Consider the following 27967-nt stretch of genomic DNA (forward strand, 5'->3'; position numbering starts at 1 on the left):
GAATAACAAAGTACGACTGAGAGCCAGGGAACAGCTGGCTCCCAGCCCGCTCCCCTTTTCAATGACCGGCTACAGCATAGCAGCTCCTGCCCCAGAGCCCGCGTCGCGAACCGAGCTGGGTTACATGAACCGAGGCGCGCAGTTTAACCGCTATACCGAGGCTACGATGAGTTACACTGAAATACTGGAGTTCCATCCTGTCCCCAGAGTCATGCAGCGACACCCCGCCTCTGGCAACAGAGGACGAATCCTCTGCATGACTGACGTTGTTCTAGAACACCACTTCAAAGCTTCACAAGGGAACCAATCTCCAGGCCGTCCAGGCTAGGCTCTCTGCCTCAACAGTCTCTGCTCTGACAGTCTGAGAGTGATGTTGGCTCTCGGGGGCAAACAGTTGCTGTTGACAAGTGAAAGGGAAGATTAAGGAAAGCGCAACGACACATAGTCAATGCAGTGGGACGGATGCATAGAAAAAAGGGAAGGTTGACTCCATAATAACCACAAATGTAAAGGAGAGTAGACTGGTGGCTTTTAAGCTAGTATTTACTCTACAGGGTTTTGTGTGTGTGTGTGTGTGTGTGTGTGTGTGTGTGTGTGTAAACAGTGTTTGCATCCCTGTTCACTGTCATGGAAAAAAAATGTTTTAGGTTAACTTTGCCAGTTAAAAGAGGCAAAAAGTTCACTAGACACACATACTTTGAAGTCCCGTTCATATTGGGCCGGTCGACCTCTGGAGCAGAACAAGGGGAGATTGGATCCCACCAATGTGTGCCTTCAACAGGCCACTAATAAAAGGTTAATCATGTCTCCTTCACTTGGCTGAACCCAAAAAGACCGGTGCCTGAACACAGGGGAAGGCCTGCGTGTGTGTCTCTTTGTGTTTGCACATGCACGTGTTTGTGTGTGTGTGTGTGTGTGTGTGTGTGTGTGTGTGTTAAGTAAAGAAAATGCAAATAAGCAGCTTTAAAAGCCGATTAGGACTATAATGGCCGAACTTAATGAGCACAAGCTAGCTTGACAAATCAATATAATCCAGTAGCTAAACACTGTGGGAATAGGCTGTTGCGGCTGCTATTTCTGTACTCCACTGCTAACACATTATCATGTATTTATCCATTCCTACTCAACCGTCCTAACAGACTGGTTGTATAACAAACAATATGACTGGTAAACTTTACAAACGTCCAGATCCTGTTACCAGTGCGGCCAGACCAGTTAGTCCCATGTGATGTTGATTAGGCAAAATAATATATCCTTTCGAATTATTTATGACAATACATCAGCACGTTTACAAGGAGCCTGAAGGAAGCGAATGACCCCCGCTCAAAGGCCAAGTTGGGTTACTGTGGCTTGGCAATGGGTGTGTGAAACCCGGGCCAGTACATCAACATGATCTGCAGAACGGCGGACTGGGCGGAGAGATAGAGAATGAGAAGGAGAGAGAGAGGGAGAGAGACAGAGATGGTGAACGAGAGAGAAGGAGAGAGAGAGCGCGAGTGAGAGATAAGGTGAACAAGAAAGACAAGGAGAGAGAGAGAGAGCAAGAGGGAGAGAGAGGGTGAACGAGAGAGAGCGAGACGGAGAGAGCGAGAGAGAGGATGAACGAGAGAGAGAACGAGAGGAGAGAGCGAGAGGGAGAGGGAGAGAGAGGGTGAACAAGAGAGAGAGAAAGTGAACCAGAGAGAGAGAGAACGAGAAGAAAATATATATAGAGAGAGAGAACAAGAGAGAGAGAGAGAACGAGAAGAAAATATATAGAGAGAGAGAGAACAAGAGAGAGAGAGAGAACGAGAGAGAGAGGACGAGAGAGAGATAGAGGACGAGAGAGAGGACGAGAGAGAGAGAACGAGAGAGCGAGCGAGGGTGAGAGGGAGAACAGGAGAACGAGAAAGAGAGGGCGGGGGGGATTCAGCGTGCCCACAAACACAAGAATCCTTAACACAGGAAGTGTTCCACAGCCTCTCCTTTGTGTGGCAATGGAATCAATGTCAAGAGTGTGGGCTGAATAATCTGTCTCAACTCTGCCTCTTTCCTTCCCCTTTCCCTAGCTCCCTCTCTCTCCGATGTGGGACACACACACACACACACACACACACACACACACACACACACACCCCAAAACAATTCGGAAAACCTTTGTGGGTACAATCATTAGCATGGTAATGGCCTGTATATTTGTGGATATGAACTTCAAAGGACAACCCGACAGCAGAAAAACAGTTCCTGGCCGGTTCCTGTGCGCATTTCATCCCAACACTGAGATGAGGAGAGGAGAGCAGAGGGAAAACAACAATGCATATGTTTATTTTCCTTCTGCTCCACAACAAAGAGAGAGAAGGAAAGCGAGAGAGAGAGAGGTACATAGACAGAGAAAGAGAAAGAGAGAAAGAAGAGAGAGACACTGTCTGACAGAGCGAGAGGGACATAAAGGGCCAGAGAGGAAAGAGAGGAAGAGAGAAGAGAGAGACACACAGACAGAGAGAGAACAGAGAGACAGAGAAAGATCATCTATGAAGCGGTTGTGGGAACTGGCCGGCAGGTAAAGTGTGGGAACCGAGGTGGCCTCAGTGGTGCGGTGCAGTAGTGGCCTGTGGTGGTGTCGCCATGGCGACGGTGAATAAGAGGGGGCGGAGCCAAGGGGCTGGTGGTGAATACAAACCCAGAGGCACCGCCGCAACCGCGTCTCCTTCGGCAACCACTCTTTAACCTCTCTCTCTCTCCCTCTCTCGCCCCCCCCCCCCCCCCCCCCCCCCCCACCCCCACCCCAGACCCGGCCACCGCCATCCAGTCTACTCGCCCCCACACGGTGGCTGCGAAACAGCTCTCGTGATGCAACACGTACAGTAGTCTGCCCATGCCCTCCTCCCCTCGTGTGCAGACAACACCGCGCCGGCACACCGGAGACACCACGGCGAGCACATCTGGACGTCAAATCACAAGGATAACGCTGGAAAATAAGGGATGGGGTTCGGGGGGGGGGAAGATATGATTTGGTTTTTACGAGACGCCGTTATCCAAATGTCACGGCCCGCATTTCATTCCGTCTCTGCGTGACCTGTGTGAGGCCGACGTGCCCGACGTCTAACAGATAGCAGATTGTTTCGAGGTGATTCATATACTCCTCTTATACATCCTGAGATAAAGGGGTCGGTAAAAACTGATCTGCAGATCATATCGGGTTATCTTCGTTTTTAATGCTGCTGCTCTTGAACGTAATAGGGCTATTCCGGCCTAATAGACCTTGACAGTGCGGCACTGCTAAGGAAAGCTCTTGGCGTTCCTGGTTTTGGCTTTGGATACTTAACCTCTTCTCAGAATCTGAACAGTATGTATTTAAGTGTGGGCATATATTTGAGATAAGTAGTCTCCATGTCTACTCCTATATCCACTAGAATTATCCAACGTGTTGGAATCAAACGTAATGGTCGTCGCTGCCTGCAGTCTGGTAGGGGCATGTTGGCCCCCGTCCTGGTTAGTTGGTTTACATGTCTGGCGAGGGCTCAAGCCACATTCGGACGATAATATTAGTTTCTCTGGGGGAGCTGTGGTCAATTGTATACAAGTGATGGAGCGGTTATTGGTAGCTGGTGGTCTCACAGGATCAGACTGCATCCCGATCCTATCCCTGCCCCCCGTCCCGAAGGAAATAAAACAGGGTATATAATGTATATTTTTATTGTCACTCTACCATGGGCTCCCTAAAATGGTGTAACTGGGAATTTGTCTATTAATGGTGCGCTATATTGGTTTGCTTTGGAAGGCATTGCAGGAGTTAATATACACTTTTACTATGATAGTGTGTGTGATAAAAGAGAAACCCTGGAAAACATCCAGGTTCGTTCCATGAAGAAAAAAGCTGTGGAGACACTTAAGTAATACCACAAAGGCCATGTGAACACATGTCCTTCTATACAACTCCCTCCTGCACACAAACACACACAGTCTGAGTAGGGCTTTAAATGGTCATTGATTGCATGAAGCTAAATCCACAACAAGCCATTCTAACTACCATTAGGACATTGATGGATTTTCAAGTTTTGTAAAGAGAATATTATTTACTTAATTCCTATATTTGGGTCCTTGAGTTATTAAACCTAAGCTGAAGCACAATAGATGCACACACGTTTAGTCATTTCACTGTCGGCACTTGCCCTCGTAAAAACAGGGCAAAAACGCAAATATCTCTCCACTCCACACACGCCCACAGAAGAAACGAGCGCTATTTGTCTAAGCTCACCGCATCGCCCATGCAACAAAGCCCACAGACATGTAGGGGCACATACTGCTATAAAGAGGAGGAGTGTTATTATCCCTCACAATGAGAAAGTCCTGGCCCCACCCTGGCTCCATCTATAAGCGCCGAGACCGGCCAGCCCTGTAACTCTGCCCCCTCATACTAAGTACAGCAGCAAGGGTGTCAGGTATTAGAGTATAGAGTGAGTCTGAAGTACTGTATATAACTATCCATCACATTCTTCAATCTAGACACACACCAGACAGGGAATGAGTTTTATTCGCACGGCAATTCGCAAAGTAACCCAACACAACTGTGTCTGGTGGCGGTGCCCAGCTTATTAGAATCCCTTTGTGACTGATCGGCTCATATCGGTGGATTCCAGTGTGTTTGCTGCTTGTGGTTGCAGTTTAATTGCGCTGTAGGGTTTCTCCCTAACGCCGCAAAAACTGCACCGGGGTGGACGAGAGAAATGAGTAGGGTTGTCTTTTCTTCGGGGCCATTTTGAGTGAGCTGTTGCCGTGCTGTGGTAAACTGCTGTAGCAGCAGAGGCATCGCTGAGGTCACGAGCAAAAACAGAGTGTTCCAGGTGCCAGAGGGGGAGAGGGAAGTCAGGGTTGCTGCAAGGGAAGGGGGGACAGAATCACATCTGCTCTGCCTTTGATCCAGCCTTCTGCAGCCCAGCAGGGCCCTCACCTTGGCCGCCCGCTCTACGCCCTACTACAAAACAACAGCCACAGTCTTTTCCCAGCCTTCCCCCCCCCCCCCCCCCCCCCCTTCTCCTTCTCCTCTTGTGCTGACTCACGAAAGAGGCGGGGGCATCCCTTTATAAGTCCTTCACACGCTTTAAATGTCAATTGAAATACAAATAGGCTACATCGGGCGCATGGTCAGAAAGAGCTGCCTTTTGCTTTTGATTAGCCGGTTCTCACAGCATCATGCAAACGCTCCAACTATGAAGATTTGCCTTTCAAAAGGCAGACTTTTACTGTAAATCCACGACATCCGCAGCCCTGAAGCAGGGCTCAGGATGTCACTAAACTGTGCGCAAACAAAGCGAGAGCTGTTGGGCAAGTCGGATAAAGAGCAGAATGAAGCTGACTCTCACTGGACTGGGCAAAAGCAGAGCCATGATGTCACCCTGGTTCCCTCACAACGTAACCCCCTGACCTTATGAAAAGTGCTAATTTGGTGAGTCTACGTTTCCACTGTGGTCGATGGATTTGGTTCAACAAATTACACACAGACCAAAAAAGTTAGAAAACAAGAATTTTCTTTGGTCTGGGCCGGGCAAGGAGCAGCAACGGGCTCTCAATGTCAACAGTCGTGGACTCAAAGACCCCCTCTTAAACCGTTGATTACTTCTGACATACATCTTCGACAGACTCATTATCTGATATTAGCCCACTGACAAACAGTTGCGACTCAATCCGTCTTTTTGTTTCGTTCGTTCGTGAAGTTCAGCTTTCAAACTTTCCTGGCACCGAGCAAAATCGCACACAAAATACTAAACCTGACAAACGAGTGGAGGAAGTAAACAAATGATTATTTCTGTCATCCGAAATACTTTGAGTCTTGCCGTCTGGTATCTTTCCTCTGCAGACCGCAGCAGTATGGAGGCTGGCTGCCACAGCACTCCCACCCCACCAAATCCCTCTGCTCGCACTGAGCGAGCCCCGAGAACCACATCCTGAGAGGAGGAACGCAATCGACAGCGGTGCCTCCTTGAACTGGAAAACTCAGTTACACCATCTGAACTCTTTACTGACGACTGCGCCGCTCCACTCAGAATATTACAATCGATGCTTTCATTGGACGCCAAATGGTGGATGGAGACTGCGGAGGACTTTCAAAGGGAAACAATAGCAAAAAGCCTCCATAGAAAAACAGAGGGCCACTGATCACGGGATGTGATGGGAGCGATGTCTGCCCTTGATCTCGGTGCCAAGGTGAGAGGCTCCACCATACTTTCCCAGAATACTCCTGGGAGGGAGTGGGTTTAGCCGAGCACTGGTCAACAGATACTTGCCCTTCACATGAATGGAGAGGGGGGAAAAAAAACAAGAGAGCTGCAGTCTAAAGACCCATGACTTGGACATTAGTGCAACATGATATACACATTAAGAAGGGGAAAACACCCAGCGCCCCTCCACCTGAATCCAATCAATCATGGCGCATGATGCCGGACTGCAGACAATCATATCAACAGCCCAGACAAGAATGTACACGTACACAGGAAGAACTATTTGTAGGACTGAAGTAACACCGTAAACACTTTGCCTAACAAGCTTTATTCGATTTTTAACCACCTTAGAAGTGATCCATCAACAAATACATGGTTGGATAATAAGATGTATACTTCAATCGATTAGATGTCTGAATTAAAGTCGCAATGCGTTACATTTCAACTCGCTCGTAGCTTACAGTCAATGCTGATCGATTCAGTTGTTCCCATAATTTTATCATTAAAATCACATTCTATAACGGATACATTGTACAAATAAAAGAATGCTGGCCAGCCCGGACCTCTGTCTTTGTTTGCAGGAATGGTGCTCCGGACACTCCCTAGGCCCTCCCACTCACGCCACCCACCCCCAGCCGGCCGCGCTACGCTAGTTAGCATCACGCGGCTGCACGGCCAGAGGTTTTATTTTTTTACCAGCAAGTCTCCTGCATACTTTCTGGCAGACGCTCAACCTTACAAAACTTACGCAACCTAAACCGAGCTAACAGACCGAGTCTGACGGATCTCTGCAGATGATTTTCTTGTTATTAAATTCTAAGCAGGCCCTCCCCCTTCCCCGCTTCCAGAATGGAAACAAATGAAATCGCATCGTTGTTACTTTTTATTGCTTCCATTTTTCACGCCACACGAGCGAAAAAATACATCTTTGTGAGACGATCGAAAATGTAACCCCCCACCCCCCGGCCCCTATCTCCTCCTCCGTTTACAGGCAGTCTGAACACAGCCTCTGACTGCACTGCTGGGCTGACGAGGCAGAATGTTCCCCCTTCCAGCGTGCAAGCGGCGTATCTCCTGGCGAACTCAGGGGGAGCAGTGGGAGGCATTCTTAAAGGGAAAGTAACTTGCACATTTGATGTAATTTTAGATACGTCCGCCTGTTAAAGCCGTCCACTGTTCCCTGCTAGGCACCGCGGAGCCGGGGCCTCTGTTGTCTTTAGAGACAAAAGGGGTTTCCGCCTTACCATGTGGAAACTATTCCGGGATGTTTTTCCAAATAAAGAAATCATTTGTTTTGTTTGTTTGTTTTTCCTGTGCATGTGGACGGCATTACTGGAACCAAAACACTACATCGAAACGCATTTTCCATTTCCGTAAAAGAAGAGCAAAAAACACAATATATGCACAAACCTGAACTGGGCAAACCTTGGGCTTAGTATCTCAAATGATCAAGTTCCACGCTGGCTGGGACGGAGTTTATTATTGTGTAAGCAGATCTCCTGAGATAACACCAGAAGCTTATTTTGCTGACGAGAAGACGTCCTTGTCCTCAAATGTAACGTTGTGCAACCATCCTTGAATCCGTGGTTTATTGTCTTTCACTGGTTCACACGTCAAATAAAGATAACAACTCCTCCGTAGGAGCGCTTGGTGCCCTCTAACGACCCACTTGATTATCAATTTGCTTTACTTATTAAACCCCAGTGTGTGCCAGTGACCGCGCTCCCATGGCGGCGACAGCAGCGACACATAGACTCGCGGGGGCCCTGGCTAATCCCTGGCTCTTCCAGCGACACCTTGGCTTCAGAGCCTCTTCCCCCAGCTTTTCCCCATGGCTGGGTTCAGGGGGCTTAGCCGCGCGTCATGCCCAGGGGAATGGGAGACCACCGTGTGTAAACAGGTCTAGCGTATATAACGTCGGCGAGGGGGGGGGGGGAGGGGGGAGGCAGAGACGGGGTATGGGGGGGTTTGGCAGCGGTGGGGTTTTCGTACAACTTGGCGCGCGGCGTCTCCGTAATAACACACAGAAACCGTGCGGCCGGGAGTGTTTTGGGTCGTTTTTTTTTTTCCTCTCCCTCTCTCTCTTTACCAGGCGACTAAAAGAGGAAACGGCGGAGTATAAACAGCACTCACCGCCGCCTGGCTCGGGTTACCGGGCCGCGCCGAGGCATCCTCCGGACGGCTCACACACACCACGCCGCGCTCAGGAAACACACGCAGCTCTGCGGGCCGGGGAGGAGACACAAGACAGAGAGCAAAGCAGGGCTGGTTAATAAGTGCGGGCTCAGACTCCAGGGAGGGGGGTCCGGCTTAAGACGGGCGGGGGGGGGGGATAGTTTTGCGGTGGAGGTTAGTGAGGCCATCGAACGAGCTCCAAGTCTTTACTAGACCTCAGACCGAGGAGAAGATGACAGCTTACAGACCGTTGGCGGGCCTTTATGAGCCACGTGAACGGCGTGAATTATTACGACGTTTTTGACGTTTGACAAAAACGGCCTCACAGGAAGCGATTCCGATGTTTTATCTGCTCCGGGGGTAAGACCGTAGAAGCACTAGGAACTATTTTTATTTTTGTATCGTTCACATCGGCAGCTTGATAATCTATTAGTGGGACGTAGTAAATCCTTTTTCAGATGAACTAGTCCATATAATAAAAACATAACTTAACTACCCGATGACTGACAAGATTTGTGACATCGAGAATTGGAACGGCTAATAACATCGTGTGTGGTCCCGATCGTTTTTCTCTAAATATTTGGTTGCCCCAATGTTGTTGTTACGTTGACACATAAATATTTACTAGCGTGAAACACCGGAGCCAAAAGAGTGTTTTATCCAAGTCAAATTACAAATGGAACATCTTTTATTTACAGTAGTTGAGCGTGTGTCACTTAAAGCGAGGGGGACCTGGTCACTGAGGTCAAGAACGCAGCTTGCAGCAGGTCCAAGTGCTACTTGAACATCAACATCTCGTGAGAGCAGGAAGGGGATCACCTTGGGCTCTGGAATAAGGTGGCCTAGGGTAATTGGCTGTAGACAGACCGGAGAGATGGATTCTTACTGCCCTCTGAAGACCATGGGCCCGTCATGCCCCCCCCCCTTACCGAATCCCTAGGCTGGAGAATCACTTAATGGTTGTCTGCTCGCTTCGTAACACCCGAGCAGGTAAGGACAGGACATGGAAATGACAAGGGGGAAGGGAGGTAAACATTCTGACCGCTGCGAGAAGAGGCAGCACTTTCTTCACTTTCGTGTGCGATGTGGCCTAGTGGGAGCCCGGAGAGAAGGCCCATTAAACAGACGGATTGAAGGTAAAAAAAAGTGTAGCATACCTCCATAGCGATCTTTTGCAAGACATCTGAGGTTGAAATGTCTCTTCAGAAAATTCGCCACCAGGTTGAAGCTTGTACCTATGAATACCAAGGGAAAAAAATGTAATTAAATTACAGGTAAAAAATATTGTTGTTCTTTTTCTGAATACTTGATCGCTGTCTGCCGGCTTTTTAATATGAATGTTTGGAATGCTGATGTTTGATAATCCGATCCATTGCATGAGGGTGCAGTGAGAGAGAGTGGCCACTACTCTGATGCTGCTATTCAAATCGATATGAGGCCCATGCAAAACAGGGGGACAAAGCAGATGGATAAAGGAGGCCAACGATGGGATGGGCCAACGCAAATATGATCGCTCCTGTGTAAGCCTCTGCTGGGATTTCACTACTGGTTTCACTGCTGGTTCACCGCAACCTCTCCTGATGGGGTACAGCATGGCTGGATGGAACCAGGAACACACACTTCCAGTTCAAACTGAACAGCGGAGGAGAGTATATACTTATATACTTATCATGAGAAGGACTTATTTAGTGGTTTGAATGGTGTCAGTTTGATGCCAATTTGAATTATTGTCATCAAACTTCGACTTACCATTCAAAAGGCTATAACCAGCTTTGGAACAACAAGGACAGCCTTGTGTTCACCTTAGCTGTTAGCTCGCAGAGTATCAGTAAACGGTGATGTTTTTTCTGTGTTTTCATGTTTATACTGCAAAAACAGCATAAAGTCAAAATACTCTTCCTTCTGCCGACCAACGACACAGAGAAGTGATGTAAAACGTGCGGTTGGTGGCATCTATTGTAAACTACAACTGATAACACAGATTATACAAGATACCTACAAAATGTGTTTAAAACTCTTCCCAGTACCAAAACAGGAGCCTCAATCTGTTTATGTGGCCTGGCCCTTTAATACTGAACGACATCGACAGTGCTGTCCTCATTCTGGGGTTTGACTGTTGATGTGCAAGGAGCCCAATAATTAGCATTAGCATTAGCATTAGCGAGCGTCGGTCCGGCTCTGCGTTCGGCTGGACGCCCGGCCAGGCTGTAAACGCAACTTGGCCTCTACTCTGTTTGTCATTATGTGCGGAATGTGCGATGCGCCGGGCAAAGACGAAGGCCTGTTGCCTAATCTGGTAGGAATTTGTTGACCGAAAGCGGGGGCCCAGGGAACAAACGCAACACAGTTGTTCCTAATAAACAACACAACAGTCCCGGGGGGAAACAAATCTGAAAGAGGGGCTGCTGCTGCCCAATGTGTGTGCCCTGCTACGGACGGTTCGAGGGGCAATCAGTGTCCACCTCTGCGGCGGTTCACATCAAGCAGAAGACCTGGAGTCGTGGAGGGTTGGAACCCATGGACCTGGCTATCATCTAGACTCAGCCATCAGCTTCTGGAAACTCATTTATATCCATGGGGCAGATTTTAAAACCACTGATAATGGACGTTTAGCCCCTAAATAAATCACACGATAATGATCACATACCAAGACGGGGTGGCTTAGGAAGGGTGGACAAGATGTGTTGAATATAATATGTTTAGTAGACAGGACGTGGTTTCATACTGGTCAATTTGGCCTATGTCAATGCCCTCCCTCCCTCCCTTTCACTGTTGGCTAGGGAATTCCCTGTTCAATTGTAGCATCTAATTATCATCTTCGAAGAGGCAGCCATTTTGGGGGGAACAGTAGGTAATGACATGGTATTAGAGAAAACGTCTCGCCACAAAACTGTCACAGGTGGACAGAAAGCCCAGTGGCTAATGATTGATGGCAACGTCTCCGTCTCTTCCCCTTGGCATGTGGACTGGGCTGCACGGTCAACATCTAAGTGGATGGAATAAACAGTAGCTGCATGCTATTAGATATACAACTTTTGTTTGACTTTATCAGCAAAAGTAAGATCAGAAGGCTATGCCGTTTTATCCTATAGTGCATTATACATAAAAATAAATAAATAATAATTGCACATCATTTCTAATATGTTAGGTGAATATAAGAAGAGATATCTGTTGACATGATCAATCGATTTTCTGTCTTTCTACACCCTTTAGTCGCATGGACAACCGAGATATTTTGGGTACGCAGGATGTAATAATTTAAGATAAGGGAAAATAAGTTAGTGAAACAAACATTGGTTAAAAATAAGTTAAACATCTTGGCATCACTTCTTGTTTACCATCCCTCAACATTACCGTCCTCCTCGGTCACCAGTGCAAGTCTAGACACCTGGGAAACCGAGGACAAAAATAATTGAAAAGGAAAACGCCTGACATCTCAATACACCCTAATATTTCATAGATAATACACCGCAGCTATTATCAGTGTGACAGGCTGCTGAACTTGCCGTTCTGGCTGCTGCTGAAGAATGTATTAACCTCCAGGTGAATCTTTAAAGATTCACCCTGGATTTGCCCTTAGGCAAAACGCCTATGGCTTATTCCTACATTTGTTGACTGCGTAGCAATGGTTTGTTAACGTGCAAAGCTACAAAGTCTATAATAATGAGCCTGATCGGTAATCAATCGGCGCTGTTGGTGAAGAGGTGGGTTTTGTTTTTTTCTGGCGCCTGCTCCTCTCTTTGAAGACGGATCGTTTTACAGGAGTGGGCATTCTGTGTGAGAAACTCGCATACAGGTTGAAATGTATTCTATTATTGTACAGAGTGCATAACTAAAGCATTGCAAATGCAGGGACTTCAAAAGGCCTCCTGTGGTGCGACCTTATAATAGAGCCATGGTTCTCTGGAAACACTTCTTTATGGTTCCAAATGCGCTTTGATCAGCGGAACCAAATATGGACATCCTGTTCGAGGATAAGCTGTAACTGGTTCGGGTTTTTAAGTGTAGGAGAGGACTTCCTCTATAGAAAAGTCCACAGTGCTATCATGGTCCGCGGTGGAGATGGTTGTAGGTGCATTCTCGGTGGGGCCCCTGAGGCTAGGGGTCTCCCAGCAACAGGTGGGTCGTGTGGCAGCTCAGAATGATATACAGGACATGTTTCGTGGCTGGTTTTCTATAGGTAGCCTTGGTGTTTCAATGCGACTAACAAATTGGAAAGTGCGAGTTTACCACCATGTTTTAGTTCAGGGCACCCTTATATTGTTTTGGATTAAGTCTATGCCAAATTTGATTCTGTACATATGTAAAAAAATATATTATTTCTTATCCTTTCCTTCCCAACACTCTAATGGCTGGTAAATATGGGCCTTTGACCTCATATTGTAGCTCCACTCTTCCAGCTGTGTTTTAAAAATGCTTGAATAAAAGTTGCATCACTTAAATCGTCCCTTACAAAGAAGGGTCCATCCCCGGCAGTTTTGTTAATTTTCAGGACAGGAGAGAGGGCCGGATAGAAGACTTCGGCTGGTTCTGATTCAGACCCTTACTGCTTTTAAACGTCCCAATCCGAAACAGTATGCTTTAATTATCTCCGGTCTGGTGGCCTTTACACAACACCGTGGATCAAGCCGTTTATTACGCAAGGATGTCGACAAACAAACCATGCATTACTATAAATACAGATTGCAGGGCACCTTAATTGTCTGGGACCGTTCCTTTATGAGGAAAGAATCCAACGTTTCTCTTTTAGCAGGACGCCCCCGTGGTCGTCTATTACCGCGCTGGATGCCTACTCAGAGAGGAATGCAGATCTGGAGCAGGGTTCTGTTTTCCCTGCCCATTCTAGGGATCATGGAGCCACCAGGAAACAACCATCTCACTGCCCATGGATGGCTCTCTGTGTTTTTGGAAGAGCTTTGATTCAGCCCATTACACTCTTTTGCCTCATGTCTGTGCTCGACAAGTATTCCAGTTGCCTTTTCCCCTGGTGGGTTGAGCTCGGCCAATTCCCAGGACAAAGTCTGACAGGGACGTCTGGAAGCCGACTTGGTTCCCAACTCCATGTGGCCTGATTCAAGACATCAGCTGTTGCTTCAACTTTATAACGTCCTGTGCAGCGCAGAGTTGCTCTTGGCCAATCGCCCGGGCTTTCTCGTGCTAAGCTTACATTCACGTCTCTCTCTTACAAACAGTTTTGCCGGTGCCTCCCCAAGGAATGGGTGGCCTCTCTCTCTGCGGCCACTCGAACCCGCAGTGCAGCAAAAGAGACCGCTGCTCCATGTGGGGAGAGAACCTTGGAAGAGCGGCTCTGATTTCCTGACTTCCTCGAGGGCGGATGACCCGGCCCGTCCGCTGTTGTGTAAAAACCTGCCGCTGAACAATATTATGACGGATCGAACCGTTCAATAAACAAGCAATGTCAGCCAATGGCCCCGGAGACATGCTAGGAAAATGCAGAGGGCCTCTGAGCGGAGTTCGCGTCAGCCATCGACAAACACAACCACAAAGACAACTGCGGAACAAGAACAAGATGCAGGCGAGTATGGGGTCGGCTGCCAAGGGTATTTTACTGTACTTGTGCAGTGAGTCGCACACACACACACATACACACACTCACACACATCCCCACAGCTTTCACCGCTTCCTGGGAAAACAATGAAGGGAAAGAAAAGTCAACAAACCAAAGGCACCCGGAGTAACTAGCACTGTAAAGTGGAACAGAGAGGGGTGAGAGGTATTCGAGCCAGGGTCAAAGGTAAGCCCCCATGGTGCAGACTTCATTAACTCCAGTCATATCCTGAGGAGATCATTAAAAACAGCTACAGAACCGAAAGCCTGGCCCACTTCTTTTTTTCTTCTTCTTGTATCCCCCACCCACCACTGCCCACTGCTGCTGTTGTTGTTCCAACGCCCAACGCAGTATCTGTGCACACATATATAGTCCTTCCCAAAACCACCCACCTACACTTTTATGAGCGCAACACAGTGACAAGGGGGGTCATGAGGGGGGGTCTTGTAAGGCAGCATTCTGGCTGTATATTTGCCAGTGGGCCAGGGGAAGCATCGTATTAATGACACAGGATGAGAAATTGTGCGCCGGGCTGGGCAATATTGTCTGATAAAAAACTCTCCCCTTGTCTCTGACACTGTGGGCTTCTCTAGCGGGGGGGACGGGGCAGAGTTACATGAGAGCATGAGGAAGCTGGCCGCATGTACGGGAGAGGAGGTGGAAGTGGTGGTCTGGGGGGAGAGTCGGAGGGGGGTGGGGGGGTTAAGGGGCTTTCCAGGAAGACCAGCACTCTCCCCCGGTCTCTCCCTCTCCCTCTCTCTCTCTCAGCGTGTGTCGTGTCGGAGCACAGTGCCTTATCATCTGGCTCAATGTCCACCTGAAACAATATTTGCACATGAGCGCTCAATTAAACATTTGGGTGAACCATTGCTCGCGGTTACGAAATTGGACGCAGCGTGTTAGCAGCATGGGGCCAGGGCCATCTGAGGGGGGGGGGGGGGGGGGGGGGGTAGTTCAGAGCAAAGGACAATCCTCTTGGGGAAAAATAGAAACATGGCCTGATAAAAGAATCACAAACGGTCGCTTTGATCAATCATTACGTCCTAATTAGCGCCAGCGGCCATAAAGATTCCTGCAGCAGAGCACCGACCAACAAAACAACTCAGGCACAACAAGCTGCTGATGAAACGAGTGTGAAGCCGTTCCCCTCTTTTCATTCTAAGCTACTTTGGATAAATGTTGTGTGATTCTTGGAGAACACTCGAGTTCTGCGTTGCACGACCTCTCTCAACCCCCCCGATCAAGGTCCTATCGGACCCAGAGTGCCCGTGATTGCCGGTTCCCCTTGTTGTCTGCGAGGCCGTGCTGATTATTAATCTACATGGATGAAGGCTCACAGCAGAAATCATGGAGATTTTGTTCTGTGTTAAGCCAACGTTGCTTAACGAATTCAGACATGCCAGGTAACACGAGGGGTTAAACAAGTGTATAGCCGGTATCCATAATTCAGAAAAGCAGTTTATTTTATATTTTAAGGGCCGTAGTGACCTTGTACCTAGAAATAAATGCATAAAGGCCGAATTACACTGTCGGGCAGCGTCGCTTTATCACCATCTCAGAGCTCGCCATTTCGGACAGCACAAGGTCGATTTGGCACACTGTGCAGCCATGACACCTGTTCCATTGAAACACACATAAAACACACACACACTAAAGCCCAAAGGAGATCCTATGATATGTAAAAGATATGGGATACTACTCATTTAAAACATCAACCGGCGTGCGTAGGAGGAAAACACAGCCGACCTCGGACATGTTGAGCATAAGTTCTGAAACAGTGCTCACTCCAGTAGGACCTGGCGACCGAGCCCGGGTTCAGGAGAGCGAGGGCCGTCGCCCTGACCAAGCTGCGGTTGAAATGGGGGGGGGGGAACAGTCACATGAATGTGATCCGTGCTCAGGCTACCATTCCTCTGCCCTAATTATATGGGAAAGAGTGTGGTGTGACAGCCATGACTGGGGCTGCGGTCATGTCCTAAGAGACTGCAGCTGACCCTGTGGGGAGAGAAAGTGGGGGAGAGGGAGAGAGGGAGAGAGAGAGAGAGAGAGAGAGAGAGAGAGAGAGAGAGACTGAGAAAGACAGAAAGAAACAGAGAGAGAGAGAAAGAGAGACAGAAAGAGACAGAGAGAAAGAGATACAGAGACAGAAAGAGAGAGAGACAGAAAGAGAGAGCGAGAGCGAGAAAGAGAGAAAGAGACAAGAAACTCAAAAGCAGAACACCAGGAGAAAAGAGGCAGAGATGGAGCATGAAGACCAAGTGAATGGGATAGAATTGAAAAGGATAGAGGAGATAATAGAGAATGTGTGTGTGGATGCATGTGTATGTGGCTGCATTTTGATAAAAGTGTGTGTGGGGATAAAAGTGTGTGTGTGTGTGTGTGTGTGTGTGTGTGTGTGTGTGTGTGTGTGTGCGGATGCGTGTGAGTGTGTGCATGCGTGCATGTGTGTTGCAGGCCAGAATGGCGAGAGGGGGTTAGCGCTGGAGTCAGACTGTCCAATGTGTAGCTGCTGAGTAAGGCCAGGGGCTTACAGGCAGGATTTGCAGGGCCACGGCAACACCACAAAGCACCAGGGGGCCGGGAGGGGGGGGGGGGGGGTTGAATGGAGGTTGGGAGGGCGGGCGAGTGGGGGGGGGGTGGAAAAGGGGGTGGATGGCAGAGGCTGGGGGGTGGCTACTCCAATTGGTATCCATTTCCATCCAGGGCCTTGGAATTCCTTTGTTCCTGTCACAGGTCGCCCACCCCCCATCCTCCCACCCCCCTTCCTCTCATGCAGCCCCCCCATCCCCCCCTGTCCACCCGCCCACCCGCCTTAATCCAGGGCGGCCTTGCAGCCGGCAAGGCCGCAGCAAGGGCCAGGTAACCCTGCCACAGGCATGCCTCTCTATTTACAGCCTGCACTCTGCTCCGGGTAGGCAGGCCGCACCGCACACAACGGACACACGTATTAATAGCAGGGGCTGGTGGTGGTGGTGGTGGTGGGGGTGTCCAATCACACAGGTTGTCACACGACACAATAACTTGAGCCCCAGAGTCTCTCCGGCGGACGCACTGAGCGTGGATCCTTTCATCACCAGGGGAGGGAGAATATGTCTTTTAGCAAAATGCCTCGCTGACCGAAACACTCTCGGACACACGTCAACACTGCAGGCCGTTTTTTACGAGCGCCCCGTCAAGAAAGGCAATAGGAAAGGCAATAATTAACCCACGCACACACACACACACACACACACACACACACACACACACGCACACACACAAACACAAGGACATCCCGCCCCTTCATTTCAGCTCTTCACACATCCTCCGCATTCTTGGTGGGTCATTCGTAAACACGTTCTCACACAAGTAAAGCAATCCGGCAACACTTGTGCTCCGTCCACAGCGGCACTGTCCGGGCAGCTTTAAGCCTCCTTGGTAGACGCTGCCAAGGGGAGTCAGTGGTACACTGTGCATGGCTCGCAAAGCTCTCTCCCACGGCTATTAGTGACCATTCATCTGGGGAGCCTGGGAAAATGCCTGCGCTGCCTGCAGCGGCCATGGGGGAACGGGTTGGCAGGTGTTCCCTCCCCTTAAAGCCCCACCACCTGTGTGAGAGGGGAGAGCCAGAGAGAGAGAGGGGACCCGAGCTCTGGCCCCGGCCAGGAAGAAGGAGAGGAGGCTTGGGTACCGCGGTGGGGATCTGTCGCCGTGGCCGCTGGAGGCTGGGGAAGGGTCGGCGGGTGCGGAAGGGCCCGGAACCAACGACAAACCAACGAATCGATAGCGAGGTTGACGCTTGGATGCTTGGACGTGAGGCACGTGTTCATGTGGCCGTTTTGAAATGGCGTTTTAGCTGAATCTGTGTTAGAGGGGACTCGTCTCGTTTTGCGCCCCAATTGGGGACATGGGGAGTGGGGGGACGCTCACACAGTACACACACGGCTCAACCGAATACACAGCAACATCGAATCGAGTCGTAAATAGAACTAGACTGAGAACCAAATATGTAGCGATATCCTTAAGTCAACTACTTAAGGAAGATTAGATAAGATGAAACAATAAGTAAACGCAAATAGTTGTTTTATTCCCGTCTGAATGATAATATGCTTTGGGACATGGCATTGTTATTCATGGTCCTGATCTGACAAAAAAAGGCTTCCCACTCATTCCTGCAGGGGCAGATCATGGCATCTCCACCAACAGAAGACGGGACAGTACATTCAAACAGCGTAAACCACCAGCTTCCTCCCTCGAATGCCTCTCGTATCAAATAACACACGCACGCATAAAAAAAAAAGTATTCCTCTAAACACAGAGAACCCACTACCCGCTCATTCTTCCATGCGTAATTACCCTGTAAAAATGTGGGTGTGCTGCAGTCCAGCAGAGGGAATGCAGCGAGCCTCTCCCAAGCTCTCCCCCCCGGCTCCCCAGCCTTCTAGGGTCCAGCGTGTCCACTTAATGCTCGGCCAGAGCCAAGAGGTTTTGGTGGGAAAAGTTCCCCGTGTCCAGCGCTCTCAAAACATAAATAAATCACATCACTATGAGCTAATCATGAATTCTCAAGTAGCATGCCTTCCAAAAAAAAAGAAAAAGGAAGATGAAGATGGAAGAGACGGAGGAGTTGGGGGGGTGGCTGACATTTCCAAAAAAATAATTGGCAGCTGAGATTTAGGGAAATTGGCCGGATTTATCTTCCCAAGAGATAAGGGACTAAACCTCTATGACATGTTCAACGGGTGGTATGTGTGCTGCACGTAAAGAAACACACACACACACACTAAAGCAAACAGTGGCGGACAAAAACATGCAACTTAACTAAATAAACGCCCCCCCCCGCCCCAAAAAAAAAAAACACAAAGTCCACAAATATCCCATTCCTCGGATGCCTTCTGGACGCGGACGTCGCAGCGTGGTGGAATGCTCCGAGCTGTTGATGGCTCATTTGAAGAGCCAACAGCTGAGGCCGCTACGCGGTTCCGCGGGCCGGGTGTGCGGCGGGCCTGGGGAGCCCACACTGGCACCAGCGTCCGCGCCGCCAACCACCTTACAGGCTGAACCCAGCTCCACGCTGAACCCAGGTCCTATTCCTGGCCCAGACATCAATACACAGAACCGCACTTGGCACCTTAGGCGTCAGGCCCCGCGTGTGTGTGCACACCACGTGGAAAATATACACACAGATATACACACACACACACACACACACACACAGAGACACGGGGCCTCACTGTGTCTCATCGAATCTCTGACACACATCCCTCACTCAGGTAGCTCACGGGGCTACATGAATAAACAGGGAGGTTAAACAGCCGACGTGTTCATTGGGATACCGGCGGGAAAGACCATCTTCACTACCACCGTATGACCCCTCTTGAACGTTCTGTGAAGTTCTGCGAGGATTAGCAGGTTAGCGTTTGAAAAAAAAAGAATAAAGGAATGACCCCCATACTTAATACCCACCCTGAGGTCTGCCGGGCTTCCCTCCCAGAGCCAGGAGTCTGTGGTCCTTGTTTTATGGCTCAAACAAGCCTGGCGCTTCTCACAGGCTCTCTCTCTCTCTCTCTCTCTCTCTCTCTCTCTCTCTCTCTCTCTCTCTCTCTCTCTCTCTCTCTCTCTCTCTCTATCTCTCTCTCTCTCTCTCTATCTCTCTCTCTCTCTCTCTATCTCTCTCTCTCTCTCTCTCTCTCTCTCTCTCCCCCCCCCCCTTCAGGCACTGCTCTACCTCGCTCGCTCGCTCACGTGGGGCCACGACCGAAAAGCCAAGAATGTCAATACGCTCCCTTAAGACCTTTAAGAGGACCGGGAGCCCGTGGGTTGTGGCGAGGCCGTCGCTGAGGCGCTACTCTGGTTCGTGTCATGAGGAGAGGGTGGAGAGGGGAGGTGGAGGACGTGAGGGATGGGGTGGGGGGGTGGTGGTGCTCCGATATTGGAATGGAGCTATGTTCCGATAGTTTTGGCAGCGCGGCAGGAAACGTAATTATTTTTGACATGCATATTTTACTATTGCTCATCTCGCCCTTGTTCACACAGTTGATTTTGTGTTTGCGTGAGTCATTGTGACTGTTGGTGTGTAGTTGAGCATGTGTGTATGTCTGCATGTTCCTAAATGTGAATTTTCTATGTCAATGTTTATTCGTTTGAATGGGTTTCATTTATGTGAATGTGTGTCCGTTTGTATTTCTGTGTGTGCGCGTATGTGTGCGTGTCTCTGGTAGCACATCATTGTCTGCCTAGTTTCTATCTGCCTGCTTGTCTATCTCCCTGCCTGCCTGTCTATCCTGAGTGCAGTCATCCCATCAGAGCCCGTCTGTCCGCAGTCTGTCAGTGGGAATACATGTCAGGCTGTTCAGTAACTTTACCCTGTCAGCCTGTTCACACCTAACCCAGGGGGCGGCTATAACCCAGCAACACGGCGTCACTCCCTCACGGTCGCTCCCTGTGCGAGTATGTACACACACAACGATGCACAAAGCACCGACCGCATGCACAGACAAAGTATGCAAGTAAACCTCAGCCTGTGTGCGCGGGGTGCTTGATGCAAGTGCGAATGCTGACAACATGTTTATACTGTGCCCACGCGGCGGCCAGCGCCCCTTGTGCATCTGCATACCAACGGGCAGGTGCACGTACGCATGTGAGATTGTTGTGTGGATAAACACACGCCCAGCCGTGCGCACACACACAAACGCACGTAGACACACACACACAAACGGACACACACAAAGACACGGAGACGCAAACACGCAGACACACACGTGCAGCTGAGGCTGAGGCGTACTTGGAAAGGGTGTAGCGTGAGAGTCTTGTTCTTTGCTACAGGAGAAACTTTATGGGGCTGGTTGCCCTGTAATCTCCCTCTGACAGTCAGGCCAGGCCTGCTGAGTGAGCTCTGGTTAACAGCCCTTAACTGCTGGCTGCTAAGGGCTGGAAGCTCCACACGCAACTGTTTTCACCTGGACAGGTAAAGGTCCAAGGTCAAGGGAAATAAAGAACAATTGAAGATGGTCAAAGATTGTGTGCAGATTATGTGATGTTATTGGAGTGGTGCTATGAAACATCATACTTGCTACTTCACAATTTAACCTATGTATGATGTCTTTCTTTTCCCTTTCTATGATGTTTACATTTACATTTAGCAGATGCTTTTATCCAAAGCGACTTACAATAAGTGCATTTGTTACAATAAGTACATTTGACATAAGAAGTGAAACAATATATCGCAATATATCACAATATATGATGTCATAATTGTACCTTTTTTTTCTCTTTTATTTGTTATCTGTTCTCTTTTCTTCTTTATCCTGTTTTCGTGTAGTGCTGATTTATTGAATGTTTTTCTTGTTAAATGTAGACCCCAGGGAGAGTAGCTGTTGCCAAGGGTAGTGGCTAATTGGGATCCTAATAAACTAAACTAAACTAAAGATGTGACATAACCATTCGGTAACAGGCGTGTTGTCCTGTCTTGTGCAACTGCGGTTTCTCAATTTGTTGTCAATCCAGACAACCAGAGAATGGTTGACAGCGGCCCGGAATCTGGTTTGTCTCTTATGAGCTGACTGCGGATCCCAGGGGCCCTTAGACCTCCACGTGATTGCTTGGTATGCCGTTCTCACCGGCTTTAGTGTTCTGATGGATTAATTATTTGACTGACAATAACATTCTTCGTTCTATTTTATTAGGCTGCCTGACAACTCGTCAACAAAGGCGTGTCAAGAAAACACGTTGGGAAGAGGTTAGCTCTGGCTGTGTTTAACGGCCTCCCAACGTGCATGTGAAACCCGGGTGCGAGATGTGCCAAGGCAAACATAGGAGAACACAATAGGAAAAGCACCGTATCAGTGCTGGTCTCCACGGGTCACACCCTGGTTGTCGAAAGCCAACCGTGCCTCAACTAGTCGGGTTATTTTCTCCTCCCACACTCCTCTCCAAGGCAGAAGGTAGCCATGACACACACTGCCGAATGTTTTGAAACTCCCTTCCCACCCTTCCAGAGGATTTGTGCAACCTGCCCCTGTGTACAGTAAAGACTCATATCTCTGCAGCTGAGGTTAAATGGAACAAGCGGTGGCGCCAAACAAATAAAAGAGCCAAGTTCAACATAAAAAAAAACGAAAAAAATAAAAGTCCCTTCAGATCCAAGGCCTGGTGACAGACACAGCAAAGAAAGATTGATGGAGGAATAGAAGAAAGGAGGATGAATGACTTGATTGTTGGAGGAATGGGCTGTGGCTTGAATTCAAAGCCGATAAATCACGTGTTCTAATTAGCGTCCTCTGAATATTTCAATGATTGCTATCTGCGAGAAAAACAGAGAATCACCCATGCTGCCTACACTGCAGAACATTTGAGGCGATCTCCTTTTGTGGATGTAGATTACTGCGTTACTGGTGAGTGGGTATGTGTTAGTGTATATTGGTGTGTGTGTGTGCGTCGGCGGATGTGTGTGTGTGTGTGTGCGTGCGTGCGTGCGTGTTGTACAAGCGTGCGTGTGTGTGTACTATACCTGTGGCGCTAAAGGCCTTGGCGGGCAGCAGCTCCTTCCTGTGCTTGGCCGGCTTATGGAGACTCTCTGCATGCAGCTTCACCCTCTGCTCCACCGCACCCTGAACCAGCACCGCTACCTCCTACCACACAGCACAGGGGGGGATCACGATGCACCCTGAACCTACACTGTCTCCTACAGCACAGCACAGGGGAGATCACGATCAGTGAACCTTAGTCCCATTTATCTGCATCCGAAGCAACTTCCAAAGGAGGAACCGTCACTTATATTATTTTATATAATCGAGTACTGCTTCGGTCGAAGTACGTAAACGGCCCGACTTCTCCGCACATATTTCTGCGTAAAAATGGTGTTGATTTTGCAGACCGCGGTTTGTCCCACAAAACGTGTCTGGAGCGAGCCATGCTCTCTCTTTGGATATCAAATATCAAGTGCGATGGTTTTCCCTTAAACCCGCTCTTTGATCAATGCATAATTTTTTTTTAATTAATTGATTGAACTCTAAGGAAAAATGATGGGGGTATACTAGGAACCTTGTGTTTTGTCAACTACGGGGATTTTTCCCATGTGGAGGGTGGGGGGGGGTGGGGTGTCTCTGTAAAAGAAAAGAGTTAGCATTTCTCCGTGAGAATCCCCGGGAAGAAGAAAGGGAAGGCTTAAAGTCATTTCAGATTCCACGCTGCAGCTTCCCATTGTCACCGCAACCCCCCGACCGGAACATGAGCTATACATCCACATCCACCATCCAAGCCCTCCTCTCTCCCCCCCTGCGTGCCCCGTACCTCAAGGTGCTCCGCAGTCAACCAGCTGGTGTCCTCTTCCCGGGCGCCCAGGGGCAGAGCGTGCACGTCGACCAGCACGGCAACGTTCCCACACTGCAACACAAAGAGGGCCGGCACAGCCACAGGTTGCTGAGGGGCACGTTGGGGGGACTCCAGACAACAAAGGGAAATCAGAGTGCGCGTGATTGACAGGGGGAGACACAAAACCCCGTCCAACGACCCCCTGCGCGCTATCACCGGGGGGTCTCTCTCTCTCACTCTCTCTTTCTCTCTCTCTCTCTCTCTCTCTCGTCTAGCCGAGTCGCTCCCACTCGCTCTCTCTGGTCGCAAAACAATAAGGTGAGGCTGAACCTGTTTCCTTCAGTTTTACCATCGTAATTACAACAACAACGACGAAGGCACGTGAGCTCATGTTATTTAGTCGCTCGATGTGGCCCCGGCATTCAGAGTCCAGACACGGGCGGCTCTCTGCACACTGGTGACAGCAATACACACACGCACACACACACGCAGACACACACACACACACACTCACCCACAAACACACCGCACATCTGTCCTGAGGCATCACACCGCTGCGAGCGTTACACGGCAGGGCCAGGGGTTGTAAATTCCTAGTCTTACAGACAGCCCGGCCGGGGGGACCCCAGCCAGCCGGATTCCCGGCGCTCTACGTCATCATGTCATCGACCGCGGGCCAAGCGGGACCGACAGAGGCCCCCCACTCCAGACGCCACCGCGGGTTAGGCCGCCGTTACATCTCGTCCGCGGGCGGCCCTGATTATGGTTTACACATGAGTACAAATGGGCGAGCGGCATGTCCCCTCCCTACCACCACCCGGCCTCCCCCCCGACCGCTGTCTCCGGCTCCCCTGGTGCCGAGTGCAGGGCGGCGGAGGCCGGGGCTCTCTCGTGCGAGCCCCGCGTCCCGCCGGACCGGGAAGTGATGGATGGCAGCGGAGGACCCCCTGCCGAGTGACAACACCTGGCGCCGGGCGACGAGCGGTTCCTTCCCGGGGCCGCGGAAGGCGACGACGCAGACCCCCCCCACCCCCCTAACCTCACCTCAACCCCCGGACTTCGACGGCCTCGAAGACGGGTACGGGACATGCGGAGAGGCGCATATGAAGACAATACCAGACGCGCACACACACACACACACACACACACACACACATGCACTTCCAGGGTCACGGTTCCGGAAGCGGAACGGAGGCCGGACGCTGTGGCCGGGGGGGCGGGCTGTAGTCACTTCATAACAGTGAGTGTTTAGGCCTCATCGGGGCGAGGTCTCCGCTGAGATGTTATTTCAATCAGGACCACAATACAGACCCAAGCCTGGTTTAGACAAGAACAAACTTTATAGAAGTATTTTTAAGCGAAAGCGCCTTCATCGTCCACGACATTAACTTTCCTGCCATAGATACATTATCATAAATATATGAAGGATACATTCATACGCTTATTAATGATGGATTACGTATTCTAGACACAAGGCTACTTGTTGCAGGATAACGATATTTTTTACTACCTTTAACATTCGGATCTTGGGGAGGGAGGGGGGCAGATATACAACCATCACGTTACTTTGAATACACAACATGGGGATGCAATCTGTCCAACTGACATGGCAATTGCTTCAACATTGTCATTGTTCCCCTGAAGGGGAATATCAACAGTTGGCGGTTGTGTTTATCCAGTGTTTAATGTTCTCTAAACGGCGAGTCGCTGTGGAGTGGGGAGAGCGCCCTCACATGGTCAACGTTGAACGTTTATTAAACAGTGTGTAGGAATCGTCGGCCTGCAACTCTTTAACATGTGGGACAGTTTGTAATCAATTACTAATGCAAATACAGCCAAACATTAAACTAACTGAGTGTATCCGGCCAGTTTACCCGATTTTCTGATTTACTCAACCCCGGATTTCAGCAAAAGAGTCTTGGGAATTATAGCTGTCAGTCACACAGCATGGAACATGCATCTCAAAGATAAAATGGTGTCCCCACCCCCACCACCACCACCACCACCCCACCAGCCCTAAGCAATGAAACTCTGGTGTGGCCCCTGATTCAAAAGGCTCATTCAACCCCGCTCAATGGATGCAATGTCATTGTGGAGATGTAACCACGGCAACCCCCTGTCTGTTTATTCAAGGTTAACATTGCGCCGGTGAATTAGAAGGGAATCAAGTTCTCATTTTAATAATGGACACATTTGTTCTTATTTATGAACTGTTACTAATCCACTCATACGTACAATGTTTCTGTGTAAACAAACAAGACAAAACCGAGCACCGATTAATGACCTTAAAGACAATGTGCCTGACGCATGTCCTATGGTAAAATTGCACCAACAATTATATTACTTCCCAGATTTATGTCGGTCCTCTTTGACCCGGTGACACATTCAAAAGGTTGTTAAAAATCAATAACAGGGGTAGCCCTCAAATCAAGTCACTTAAAAATATTCAATTCTCTCACCATCATCATCATACTCAAGCATAGGTTAGAGAAGGGGATTGGGCCATCATAAAAGTTATTTTTAAACACCCGTTCTTCCAGGGCAGGGACATAAAAAGCAATGAGCCGGAGCATGGCTCTGAATATGCGGGTGGTTCTCACGTATAGAACGGGATGTGTGCGTCTGTGTGTGTCAGTGTGGGGACCGCTCTCCCCTAAAGATCTTCCCTTTTGTCTCATGGCGAGCTAAGGACGGTCGGTGGCTTCAGCTGACTGCTTTCAACAATTACTGGTGCGTGGGAAACCCTAGTCGTGGGGAACGGGCCCCTGTCAATCAGGCCGTGAAGCCCCCCGACGGCATGCTAAGTCCCAGGCTGGCTCGCCGGGCTGAATGCAGGGACGACAACGGTGTCTGGATCCTAGCATGACATTCTTTCGGGGCCTAAAATGTCAACACACAGTTGCGGTTGGCCAGCTATTACGGAGCTTTATTGTTTTGCGATGTGCAAGGAGATAGTGTCACTCAAGGCTGGTAGGGTTATTGACGAGTGAAAACTGAATCCGAGCCATCGATCCCTTGATGGTCAGAGCAGGATTTGCCAAGGGGTCAATGCACCAGGGTTCGTGGCTTACAATTACAACTAATGTGATCAATATCCCGAGGTAAGGAGAAGGCATCTGGTGGTCGCTCTTGAGTAGCATATAGCAATGGGGGGAGAGAGCGAGGGAGAGAGGGGGGGGGGGGGGGGGGGGGGACAGAGAGAGAGGGAGAGAGTTCACCAAAATAGTTTGGTGAGTTTATTAAGTTTATCCTTTTTTTTTGCACACAGAGCCAGACACGCTCGCCTGGTCCTCCTTTATCACATTACAGGCCTCAGACAAGATAAGCCTGGGAACTCGGCATCAACGATAACATTTCTCTACCACTCACACGAACAAACAACATGTGATTTTCAGGGGTTTTCTGAATAGTGGGCTTTATTATTTCCAAGAACACAACCTAACAAAATCACACTAGCAAGAATGTATTAGTTCACCTAGCGCATTTCAGGATTCAGTGAAGGCCCTGCATTCTTGGGTTGTTTTCTTTCTTGTCATAAGACTGCAACATTTAATCTCTCTAACCTGAGGTTCAAGAAAGTGGTTTTGGTGGAATCTAAACGCGCACAAAGGCTCCAACTACAATCCTATCGGGTGATTATATTGACCATCTTAGAACACAAAGAGGGTCCTGTGAGGTGAACCCTGGCTATGACCCCTGACCCCCCATGTGATGAGCCTTCCAAACCAAGCTGCCGTCTCCATTTGATGCAAAACTTCACAAGCAGCAAAAAAAAAAAAAAACCTTTGTGGACGCATTCTTGGAAACCAAATGAACCGTGTATCCCAGAGATGAGGAGCTCTGAAAAGAAAAAAACAACTAAAAAGGTTCCTGGTGCACACAACTAAAAAGAAAGTCAGCCTGATCTTCTGTCTACTAACAAAGGCACAAAATTAACATTCCACAACCTATCACTCTAACCTTAATACATAAACAGGGGGCATTTTTTGCTCTAAAGTTTATGTTTTTACTTTGACAACTTTGAGCTCTACAATACAAAAGTTTTGAGGAAGAAGATTGAACTTTCAATTCCCATTTCCGTGTAATAGGTAATCATTTAGACAGGGCCGAGTATGTTGGATGTTGCTGTGTACTGTATCGGTTAACATGAAATTCGTCCCCTCACTTCCTCATCTGCTTTCATTGTTATGCCCTACAGACAGCAGCGTATCTTGAGCTCTTCAATTACCTCATTTTTCAATTGACACGACCAAAACCATTGATTCAGTGCAGCACGTTGATATCTCCAGATAAGGATTAATAATTGATGCATCTTTGTACACACAATATCATTTTACAAGCAGACAATCCAGGCTCTGTCTAGATTTAAAGTCAGATTATCACGTGTTGTTGTGAGGCTGATAATGAACTCAACACCCAGTGCGGTGTTATGGATCACACTGTTTTTTAACATCATGTTAAACATCGCTGTGCCAGTGGAGCAGCATGGGAATCGTGAGTTGAGCACTTGTATCGTTGTTGTTGTTGTTGTTGCATACAACAGCCGGCTCAAGGCATGGTACAGATAGACAGGGATCGCAGGATAATACGTTGACGAGCCCTTTAACGCTGCGCTGAGAAAGTTCCACAGGAAGTCTCCCTTCACAGAGAAGAGCGCTAAAGTGGGCCAGCAGTGTTTTGTTCTCTGCCATCCACCGTTTTTTTATGATAAACTGGGAGCGGGCGGGGGGGGATG

At 49.0% G+C, this 27967-nt stretch overlaps 1 protein-coding gene across 1 annotated transcript in view; it reads right to left on the reverse strand.

Annotated features, from left to right (window-relative positions):
* The window catches only part of slx4ip (SLX4 interacting protein), a 33413-nt gene that overhangs the window by 1678 nt on the left and 3768 nt on the right, over window positions 1–27967 (reverse strand). The window contains exons 3-6 of the mRNA XM_079758757.1: window positions 23212–23304; window positions 22430–22550; window positions 9530–9607; window positions 8331–8419 (exon numbers count right to left, since the gene is read on the reverse strand). Of these exons, the coding sequence (XP_079614883.1) occupies window positions 8331–8419; window positions 9530–9607; window positions 22430–22550; window positions 23212–23304 (381 nt within the window). The remainder of the gene's footprint in view (window positions 1–8330; window positions 8420–9529; window positions 9608–22429; window positions 22551–23211; window positions 23305–27967) is intronic.

Source organism: Pollachius pollachius (assembly GCF_949987615.1).
Source record: "Pollachius pollachius genome assembly, chromosome: 2".
Lineage (NCBI taxonomy): Eukaryota > Metazoa > Chordata > Actinopteri > Gadiformes > Gadidae > Pollachius > Pollachius pollachius.